The sequence below is a fragment of the Montipora capricornis genome, chromosome 10 (genome assembly GCF_036669925.1).
Source record: "Montipora capricornis isolate CH-2021 chromosome 10, ASM3666992v2, whole genome shotgun sequence".
In the NCBI taxonomy this organism is placed as follows: domain Eukaryota; kingdom Metazoa; phylum Cnidaria; class Anthozoa; order Scleractinia; family Acroporidae; genus Montipora; species Montipora capricornis.
The window spans coordinates 48,307,722-48,317,721 of NC_090892.1; the positions used below are offsets into that span (position 1 = coordinate 48,307,722).

Genomic DNA, 10,000 nt, shown 5'->3' on the forward strand with positions numbered 1-10,000 from the left:
GACCTTGTCAATCAAAAAAAATGGTCGTGGTACAAAATAGATGCCAGAAATGGAAAGAGCGTGATAAAATTGGTAAGAATGACGACTTCACAGCCACTGACATTTAGGCGAGAGATTTTACAGTGATTTTAATGGTTAAATATCCGAGTCCCAGATGGGATTTGAACCCACGACCCTCCGTGATCTAGTCGGATGCTCTAACCACTGAGCTACTGGAGACTCTATGGTGAGCAAGGGTCAATTTGTGGGTCTCGACTGGAACCGCATCGCACGGCTACACAGCCAAGTATTGACTAGCATATTTGAAACTCACTAACAGCATCGCGCTGTCACATTAATGCATATCAAGATGCAAATTGACCCTTGCTCACCATAGAGTCTCCAGTAGCTCAGTGGTTAGAGCATCCGACTAGATCACGGAGGGTCGTGGGTTCAAATCCCATCTGGGACTCGGATATTTTTCCGAGTCGACATTTCTCCTTACATTGAATATCATTGTTGTTGTTTCATCTTTAACACACTCATTTTAATGGTTATTGGTTAAAAAAAAAAACAACTGTGATTTATGTGGAAAACAGCTACTGAACTTTGCCATCCAGCACAGAATTCTTTTACATTTTTCAAACTTTCAAACCACTCTAAAATCATATACTTAAAACGTCAGTGGCCTCAAAAGTGAAATTTTTACTAATTTCATCTCGCTCTTTCCATTTCAGTCAGTCATTTGTATCACAACCACTTTTTGTGATTGACAAGGTCACATGACACAGTCATGCAAAGGGCCTACTACTAAGTAGTCTAGCCTTTACCACAGAATACCACAGGCAGCCTAGGCTCGGTCAGGTAGAATTACAAGGATTTGTGCAGAAATCCTGAGAACAGACTCAAAAAGATCAGGGTCAGGTAGAATTACAAGGATTTGTGCAGAAATCCTGAGAACAGACTCAAAAAGATCTTTTCGTGCAAAAGTTCTAATTAATAGAAAAGCCATACGTTATTGTCCTGATGACTTGCTTGCTTTCTGTGAGGTTATTTGCATGATTTAATGTGATTTAAGTGATTTCTCAGCTTCACAGGTTGTCGCTATACCAAAAAAGGGAAGGCTGGAAAGTAATTTTTAGCTTACCTCACATCTTGCCGATAAAACGCTCAAACTCCGGTAATAGTGACACAAGTAAATTCACTTCTCCTTGACCAAGGTCCAGTGGGTATCCATTGATGAACATCCAAATACTCAAAATCCTTCAAGGCCTGCTTACAACGAATTTGGACACAGCAAGTTGAACATTTGCTGATTTGCCCTCATTATACGACAATCGGTTAACTTGCCTTGTCCAAATTAGAACAATTTTTTTGTTCAATAAAATATGTTAGGTTAACCTCAGTCCCAGGAAATGTTAGTACTCTTCTTCCTCTTTTAAATTTTCTCCTTAAAACAGGCTGTTACTTATTCTACATTTCAACGTTACATTATAGTCAATGATAACAACAATGAAGACAAAGTGTTAATAAATTTATTGTTAAGCGCCTAAAACTTTGCATTTCTCCTCCAGTAATCTTACAGAAGTACGGTAAACCAAAACTTCCCCATGCGGTGATCAGTGACCACCACCCCCCCCCCCTAAAAAAAAAGTGCATCATTACACATTGTGGCAAAAAACCTCACAATAAAATGTGCTTCATTTTAATAATAATAATAATAATAATAATAATAATAATAATATATGCTATTTACAAGGTAATTTTTGTGAAATTAAAATGTTATTAAAACTAAACGTTTTTGGCCGGTTGTTATCATCAGGGTTAAAAATGACTGTCCGAACGCATCCATGCATATATATCTTATGTAATTCCCATTGGGAAAAGTTTGGAAACATAAGAAATAACTTGTTTGTTCAGACTGGGGTGGAATTGTTGGATCATTCGCCCCTCGACGATCCTACGTTTATGGAATGTTTGTGCTGAAGAGAGAACACGCCAAGCAAGGCTGCTGCCTAAGAAAATTTTAAAGGGGCCCTCAGAGCTAAACTCTGAGAACTTAGGAGCCCAACATATGAAGTGGAAGGCATTGCTGTGAAAAATTAAGGAGCCCAGAGCTATTCTTTGGGAGCCCCAGGCTACCGGGCTCCTGTTAGGCAACAGCCTTGCGCCAAGTGAAAAAATGTGATGGGTTTTCACGCAGGTGTTTTACAGGTTCAGAGGTGCAGGCACCCGCTCGCAGGGCTATTTTTGGACCATATTTTGAGGTCAAAAATGGTTGGCTTCCAAATGGGTAAATATACCAAAATTATACCAAAATTATTCGCCATTCTTAAAATATTACTCTAAACTGGAACAGAAACAAACAGAACAGTCTCAAAAGAATGGATCCATAATAACTGTGACTGTATCATGGAAAAAAGTAATAGTAGCTCAGCAACACATCAGTGAATCATTGAAGCCTTATTCTAAGCTGTAAAGACCTTGTCAGCTGTGCTTGCCACATACCCATTTCAGTTGTGGATCACTGGACCAGAGCTCTGTCAGCTGTGTGACGGATCTCCACGAGCACTGACATGCATAAGCACAACAACCTGAAAATGATATTTTGGCCATGTCTTAGTGAACAATACAAGAATAAAACAACTAAGGAACTTTTTGAAACTACCAATGATCACGGCCGGTGAAGGGATTTATTTATAATATATATCAACTACATGACTTCCACATAATATTGTCAAATTCTATAGAGACTTGAGAAACTAAACAGCCCCTACATTGCAACGTCTGGAAAGAAGTGTTGCAACTTGAATGCAAAAAATGGATAAAACTCTTGTTGTAAATCTCCAAGGAAAAACCCTTAATACAAGATTGGGTTGATAAAATTGTACACCTATAACAACAGCACATCACAACAGATTTCTATTAATTTTGTGACCACAGAGAAAATCAGCCCTTAACATGGTCGGTCCACCACGAAAAAAAACTACTAACCATAGACCCCGTCTCACAACCCTTCAATGTTCATAATCCTGTGGGACGTAAAAGAACCCACACACTTGTCGCAAAGAGTAGGGCATGTAGTTCCTGGTGTTGTGGTCTGTCTTCTGTGGTGTATCATGGTTGGGAGAGTAAATGCTTGGAGATACTAGCTACATCAAGCTACTCTGAAATCCGAGGGTAAATAAAGCGCACCGGTGGCTCAGTTGGTTGAGCACCGGGCTGCCATGTGGGAGGTCGTGAGTTTGACTCCGGCCGGACCAACACTCAGGGTCTTTGTAATTACATCTGCAAATGGTTAGACTTTCAAGTCTTCTCGGATAAGAACTATAAACTGTAGGCCCTGTCTCACAAATATCTTCCATGTTCATTAGTTCTCTTGTGGGACGTTAAAGAACCCCCACACTATTCGAGAAGAGTAGGGGATGAAGTTCCCGGTGTTGTGGCTGTCCTCTGTGAGTATATGGGTGGGTGGGTATAGCAGGTCCACATCAGCTAAATAGCTGCCAAAACTTCAACCTGCTCAAACAAATAAACAACAAACAAACAAACTATGAACTAACCCCTTTTCCTTCTTAGCTTGGATTTAAGTTTATCAAAGTCTGGTATATTATTTCTGAAGAATAAATAATCACAGTCTCCTTGCCATTCGTATTCATTGAGAATAACCACATTAAAATCACATGATGTACAACGAAGCTTGTCACAAACTCTGAAAATAAAACAAAATTATAGTTCGTCAACACCAGGGTAATAAACTAAACCAGCACAGCATATTGGGAAGAACTGTACATCAACGCACAAAATTAACATTATTCAGCCTTCCTCAAAGAGCTAAACTTTAACTTTAACTTTATTTACAAAAAAAAATCATAACTACACAAACAAGACCATGGTGGCCTGCAGTTAGCATTGCTATTCTAGGCAGGTTACTTACACTTCAACATTATTACTGGCCCTCACAAGTAAACAAAAAGACACTTTAAAATTTACAAGAATTATACACAAACTAATTTACAACACTTTTCAGATGACTCCTACATCAACCAGACAGCTTGTAGAGCAGTTTCGAATCAAATCATGTTGTCTAAGGATGCTTTCCATTTGACAGAATTGCCTGGCCAGATCAGGAAATTGGATGGACTAACTCTACAACGCCTTCAAATTAACACAATTGAAGGATGATTATATACTCCTCCAGAAGAATGCGAAGGATTATCTTGCAAATGATTCTTTAAATTGTTGTATTTTCTTTGCAAACTGACAGGCCTGACAAAAGAAAAGTGCCCTAAGATATTCTACCACACCAGGAACCGTCCACTCTATTATTTAGAAATGGTTCTTTAATTTTGCAATCATATAACTTATCATCAGGAACAAGTTTTGGGAGACCATTAATTTTATTGTCTGTATTTAAAAAGAGAGTTGTTCATGGCATGGTGGAATCCAATTCAGGACAACCAAAGAAAATCCAGTCCTGCTCAAAACACTCTTCTTTACATAATTTGGCGTAAATTGTTGCAGAGTAAGACAAAAATAAGAACCTCAAAGAATCTGATTTGTAGAACCAAAAGCAAAACTGTTGTTAATGTGACAGAGCACACCAGAAGTCATTTTACTTTTCTTCTGTACTTGTACATGTTCTTGAATTTAGAAGCAGTTCTTGACATCAGTTTACTTATTTTGTTTTTATGTAAATAAGATGAATATCTCATGCAATTTTCAAACAGTTTACCTTTCCTCTGATCCACTACAAAGTCCTTTGGGAAATTTGGATCCACCAAGAAACACTTTTACACATCGTTTCCTTGAAGAACTTGAATCATTACGGTTTGAATTGGGAAGAGATGTAGTTGGCTGAGGGACCACAAAAAATAGCAATGATGTGACATTTTACTGCGACAGCTTCATTTAGTTGCACCAAATTTGCCCAAAAACTTCCCTGTGCTGAAGCATCGTCATCTTTTTCTAGGGACTACTCCCCCCCATCTTCAGTGGAATGCCTTGGCACAGAATCGAAGGTGGTACCAAAAAAACTCTTCATGCAGTGAAGAGGAAGACAAAGGGTTACAGGATTTAAATGATAATATGAGATGTCTATGACCAGCAAAGAGACATTGTACCCTGACAAAGTGGTTCTGGACAATGTACGCTTCTTGGTGATATCATGTGCAAGGTTATGCCCATTAAGAATATCAAACTGTTATTTCCTAACACTGGCAAAGTATATCACAGAATGGACTAAATAAAGCTTGACTCGTAATTCAATGGATAAAATCCTGTCTCAACATTCTGTTGGCCAACACATTAGACTGTAAAACGTCTCATATTGTTTAAAGTTGGGCTGACATTTTTATCAAATGATTTTTGCAGGTCCACTCGGCTGTCGCCTCGTGGATCCACATCTACTTTGACAATGTTATGACGAAATTCATGATCAATACCAGGACAGACGCATGAAAAACTGACATCAATTTGTTACATTTTTGATTACTTACCTCATGATCAACAACTAGTTCTGGAATATCTGGACCATCATCCATGCACTCTTTAATAATGTCGTAAAGTTCATCTTGCGCATTATTTCTCGACTGAGAACTGCATCAAGAACAGAAATTTCCATACTTCATCTTTTCGTGAAAATATATAAAACTATAAAATCAGCAAATACTGTACTAGTAAGATGACTAGGAACCATTCAAAAGCTGACCAAAACCTTCTCGATCTGTCCTCATTTCTTGCTTTCTTGATCTTTGAGATCGAGCTCGTTTTACTGGGGGATTTCTGCAATGCTTTACCAGCACTGTCACAAAACTTCGTTTCACACTCGTCCAATAAATCATCTATGTCATCTGCCATGGTGACAGAATACAAACATTCAGAGCGGATGAACTCGTTTAATTATAAAAGGCACAGATCGTTGTCGGGTCGGGGAGACTGAGACTGAGACTGACGAAGATTTCCGAAAGTCTCCGACAATACTTTCTTTTCGGAAGTTTACTGTCCGTGACACTGTCCTTAGGCCTTGTTCAGGGATGTCTGCACCGTAAGTCCATAGTGGTGTCACTTTGTAATCTTATGAGTTGTACGAGAATTCTTAAATTGGTTGCAGTTTTCGCCTGGAGAAATTCTGGTAAATAACTGTTCGCTGGGATATTTATTGTCTTGAAATCTTCTGAATCTTACATTCAAAGATTAAGCTTATTAGATCCTTTATCTTGTGGGCTGTATCCACTCTTAGTTGGAAGCGTTCGCACTGTTTTCGGGTTCGGAGCAACTTCAGAATACCCGGGTTCACTTCCATTTCTATGACTTGAGGAAATTCTGTGTCGCTTGGGAGTGATTTTGGGCAAGTGATTTTGGGCTGGCGGTTCTAAAACACAGGTCACATTCCACAGGTCACTCGTTGCAGGTCGTTGTTTTACCTTTTGGAAAGTAACCCTAACCCTCAATTTGGCTAATCGTGGGGTTAATTAGGGTTTTTAGGCCGAGAAGGTTAGCCAAATTGAGGGTTTTGGGTCACTTTCAAAAAGGTAAAACAATGACCTGCAACGAGTGACCTGTGGAATGTGACCTGTGTTTTAGACCCGCCGATATTGTTCTTGAAGCGCGCGTTACAATTTCTTTTGTTGCACATAAACAAAAATGATTTGACGCCAGGTTATGTAAAAACTGTGAGCAAGGTAATGGCGGAAAGGAGAGTTTAGTAGTTAAGTACCAAGTGAAGATTCTACTATTTTGTTTGACATTATCCATGTGCGACTTATCACGCACCGATTGAAGCGTGACCTTAGACTTGTAAGCGCCGTACACCACAACGATTCGGATAAATGCTACTATTGCATTGTGGCCGCCAGAAATGCTCTCCAGACACGATAATCCTGATCGATTAAAATTGCAGCAGTTAGACCATCAACCTTTTCATTGTACATTAATTTTGTTTCCAGATCATGCTTTCAACCTGGCAGCCACACCTTGGCTGTTCCTGTGAGTCTCCATGCAACCAATAGAAAGCGACTGTGTGATCGTTTAAAGAGTACTAAAGGTGTATCAAATGGTGCAGTTATTCTGCTGCAAGGAGGGGAACAACAGCAGCTATACTGCTCTGATCGAGATGTCCTCTTCCGACAGGTTACAAAAGACTTTCACTGTTCCACTTACAGTGTAATCACTCTATGCAAATCAATAGGAGTATATTTGGGAGAGGCATTTTTGATCGTGACTAGGGAAACTGGAGAGAAACTAATTGGAGTTCCATTGCTATTTTAGATTCTTTATCACTCACTGAGATACATTGTACTTGTAACATGTGGGATCTAAGCCATAGTTATACTGCTAGGGCTGAAATTGTTGGAATGATTTGCATAATTTTTTGAGAGTGTATTGAAGGAGATGGTATCTGTTGATTCTGGTAAATGAATAATGAGATTAATTTTTTCGACTATGATTTGGGGTATTTGGAAAAAAACGCGAGTACTTCTAACAGGATTTGCACCTTTGCAAAAATTGTTCCAGATGCTCTACCACTAAATTCTGTGCTGAAATTGTTTCAAATGCTCTGTTGAGATGAAGGGCAAAAACAAATAGTAAGAGCAGAAAGCAAGTCTCACACAACTTAACATATTTGACAAATGCTAGGCTTTCAGATCTTTACTGTGTCCTAGCATTTTTCTTTTTTTACCAACAAAGGATGCCGTGGAAAGTTTCATTACAGTTACTATTTAAAGTAGACAGTATGTAGATTCATCAACCATCTGATCAATCACTCAAGCTTGTTACTCATGAACACCTTAAAGCCTTCATGGTGCAGGATTACAGAAAAACCTGTGCCTCATATTTCGTAATCAATCTCATACCTCCTTATAACAAGCAGTCTTAGTAAAACTGTAGGAATTCAGGGGTTTTTTTTTTGTCTACAGGAGTCCTACTTTCACTGGATGTTTGGTGTGTTAGAACCAGATTGTTTTGGTGCAGTTGAAGTAGACACAGCACGTGCAATCTTGTTTTTTCCTCGCCTTCCTCCTGAATATGCAATCTGGATGGGAAAGTAAGTGTTTTGAATTAAATTACAAATTGGTGCAGAATATGTTTTTTTTTCTAAAGGAGTGAGATACTCTCACTACTCCTTGAAGAGGGAATTATCTGAATCTTCATCTTCACACTTTAATAATTATTTTTGGATCTAGTCTACCTGTAGTCGGAGGAGACTGAGGCTAGCAGGACGTGCTATCCAACATCACGAGCTGATACTGCACTCGGTGGTTTTGTGGGACCCCCTGCACGGACATGCCAGCAGAGGGAGGCCAACTATTGCTGAAAGTTCTAACATGGTGACTGATGCATAGACTTAGTGGGACCCTTCGTGAAATCTACACATTCTCTGTCAGTACATTTCCTGCCCAACAGGCCCACTGAAAAGTGAACATTTCTCTCATGACCTCCAATATTATTAATTTGTTTGTAATGTATACCTGTTGAAACTTTTGCAGTCAGTATGATGGAAATATGCTTTAATTAGCTACACATATTTGAGTCACTTACCATTTTATTTAAATGCTACCAGCCTATTATCCCATTCATCCCTGTGGGGGTTCCCATTGACTAGTAAAATGGTCTGGCATCTCACTCTCAGGACTAAAAGGGTTTAATCAAAAAAGGCTGTGTTTTTCCTTCATTGTTTCTTTTTATCCCAGGATCCATGACTTGGAGCATTTTAAAAAGAAGTATGAAGTCAATGAAGCGTATTTCACTGATGAGGTACACAGCCCTTGCCAATAATAAATCGTCCTTACCTCACCATTAATTGGGAATTTGATGCAAATGCTCTGTACTGAAGGTGCCCTTGAGTTTCTAGACAATGTTCAGTGAATGAGAATGGAGTGTCTGGGATGTCAAGTCGGTCGGTGGGTGAAAGAACTTCTTGACAGACTTTCACTGTGTCCAATACATGGTTCCCTACGGAAGAAAACCTGTAATCCTGTGACCTATTTCCCTTGACTTCCCTTGAAATCGGCTGTTCTTTACCAATCGTTTTTCAGTGAAACTGGCCTTGAAAATTCCCGCGAAATTCCCATGAAATCGGCCGCTTTTTCCGCGAATTTGTCCCTGAAAATCCCACGAAATGTGACTTTTTTCCGCAACCTGCCAGAAGCCCTGATAATGTCAGCCTTTGAAAAACTGGGGCCAGCTAGATAAGCATCAGTAATGTGAGCCACGTCACCCTTTCATTCCCTTTGAGTCATTCTCCTGTTAATTTCCAGTTCTCGACAGCACTCAATAATAATAATAATAATAATAATAATGATAATAATAATGATGATAATGATAATAATCACTTTATTTAAGTCTGAAGGTTATCTATCTGAGCACGAGTGCTGATGCTAATTGGGGAGACTACAAATCAACTGAATTAAATCAAATCAAATCAAATGTTGGTTTTTGAGGAGAGGTGAAAACTGGAGTACCCTGGGAAAAATCTCTCGGAGCAGAGTAGAGAACCAACAAACTGAACCCACATGTGGCATTGAATCCAGGAATGGATCCCAGGCCACATTGGTGAAAGGCAAGTGCTCTCACCACTGTGCTAGTCCTGCTCAATGTTTTGTTCCTTAATACATTTCATAAAGTTGTTATTATGTTATATGAAGCGAGATAGAGCAGTATTCAATTGAGTGTTGAAAGTAACAATTACGTTGCGAATTGCGAATTACTTTGGTTTTGCATTACTTCACTCAGTGATTGGTTCAAAGTTCTCACATCACTTTTTCAACCAATCAGAAGTGAAAACAAAACCAATCGTGGCTTGCGTGTGCACATTTTCCTGCGCTTTGTTTCGCCTACATGTAATTACTTCGAATTTTGATTGGTTTACTGGATTGTCTCCGTCCTTTTTGATTGGCGAAAGTAATTACTTTGGTTTTGGTTTTACAACACTCATTTGAAAACCGTTCTATATATTTCAAGCAATAATAAAAATAATTTGGGAGATCCAAGGAAGCTTTTCTCACAATAACTTTATTAT

General features: G+C 39.0%; 4 protein-coding genes and 2 non-coding genes across 7 annotated transcripts in view; 4 read left to right on the forward strand and 2 right to left on the reverse strand.

Annotated features, from left to right (window-relative positions):
* Nucleotides 1-1,939, forward strand: part of LOC138019583 (beta-1,3-galactosyltransferase 1-like) — a 2,946-nt gene extending 1,007 nt beyond the window's left edge. The window contains exons 1-2 of the mRNA XM_068866441.1: nt 1-843; nt 904-1,939. The exon at nt 1-843 is cut by the window's left edge and continues 1,007 nt beyond it. The gene's annotated coding sequence lies outside the window, so the exon portion shown is untranslated. The remainder of the gene's footprint in view (nt 844-903) is intronic.
* LOC138019581 (ornithine decarboxylase-like) overlaps nt 1-10,000 on the forward strand; it is a 163,149-nt gene that overhangs the window by 117,758 nt on the left and 35,391 nt on the right. The window lies entirely within an intron of this gene.
* Nucleotides 147-220, reverse strand: Trnas-aga (transfer RNA serine (anticodon AGA)). The gene has a single exon. It is a non-coding gene; the product is annotated as a tRNA-Ser (tRNA).
* On the forward strand, nt 378-451 carry Trnas-aga (transfer RNA serine (anticodon AGA)). Its single transcript has one exon. It is a non-coding gene; the product is annotated as a tRNA-Ser (tRNA).
* On the reverse strand, nt 2,082-5,903 carry LOC138019585 (cilia- and flagella-associated protein 418-like). The gene is made up of 5 exons (XM_068866443.1): nt 5,696-5,903; nt 5,478-5,577; nt 4,715-4,836; nt 3,543-3,691; nt 2,082-2,573 (listed from the first exon to the last, which is right to left on the reverse strand). The coding sequence occupies exons 1-5, from the start codon at nt 5,836-5,838 to the stop codon at nt 2,467-2,469; spliced, it is 621 nt and encodes a 206-aa protein (XP_068722544.1). The 5' UTR covers nt 5,839-5,903; the 3' UTR covers nt 2,082-2,466.
* Nucleotides 5,917-10,000, forward strand: part of LOC138019580 (xaa-Pro dipeptidase-like) — a 21,417-nt gene continuing 17,333 nt past the window's right edge. The window contains exons 1-4 of one of the 2 annotated variants that reach the window (XM_068866436.1): nt 5,917-6,025; nt 6,927-7,110; nt 7,899-8,026; nt 8,673-8,736. In XM_068866436.1, coding sequence (XP_068722537.1) covers nt 6,015-6,025; nt 6,927-7,110; nt 7,899-8,026; nt 8,673-8,736 — 387 coding nt within the window. In that variant the 5' untranslated portion in view covers nt 5,917-6,014. Of the gene's footprint in view, nt 6,113-6,926; nt 7,111-7,898; nt 8,027-8,672; nt 8,737-10,000 lie in introns of both variants that reach the window. The other variant, XM_068866437.1, reaches the window with a different exon arrangement.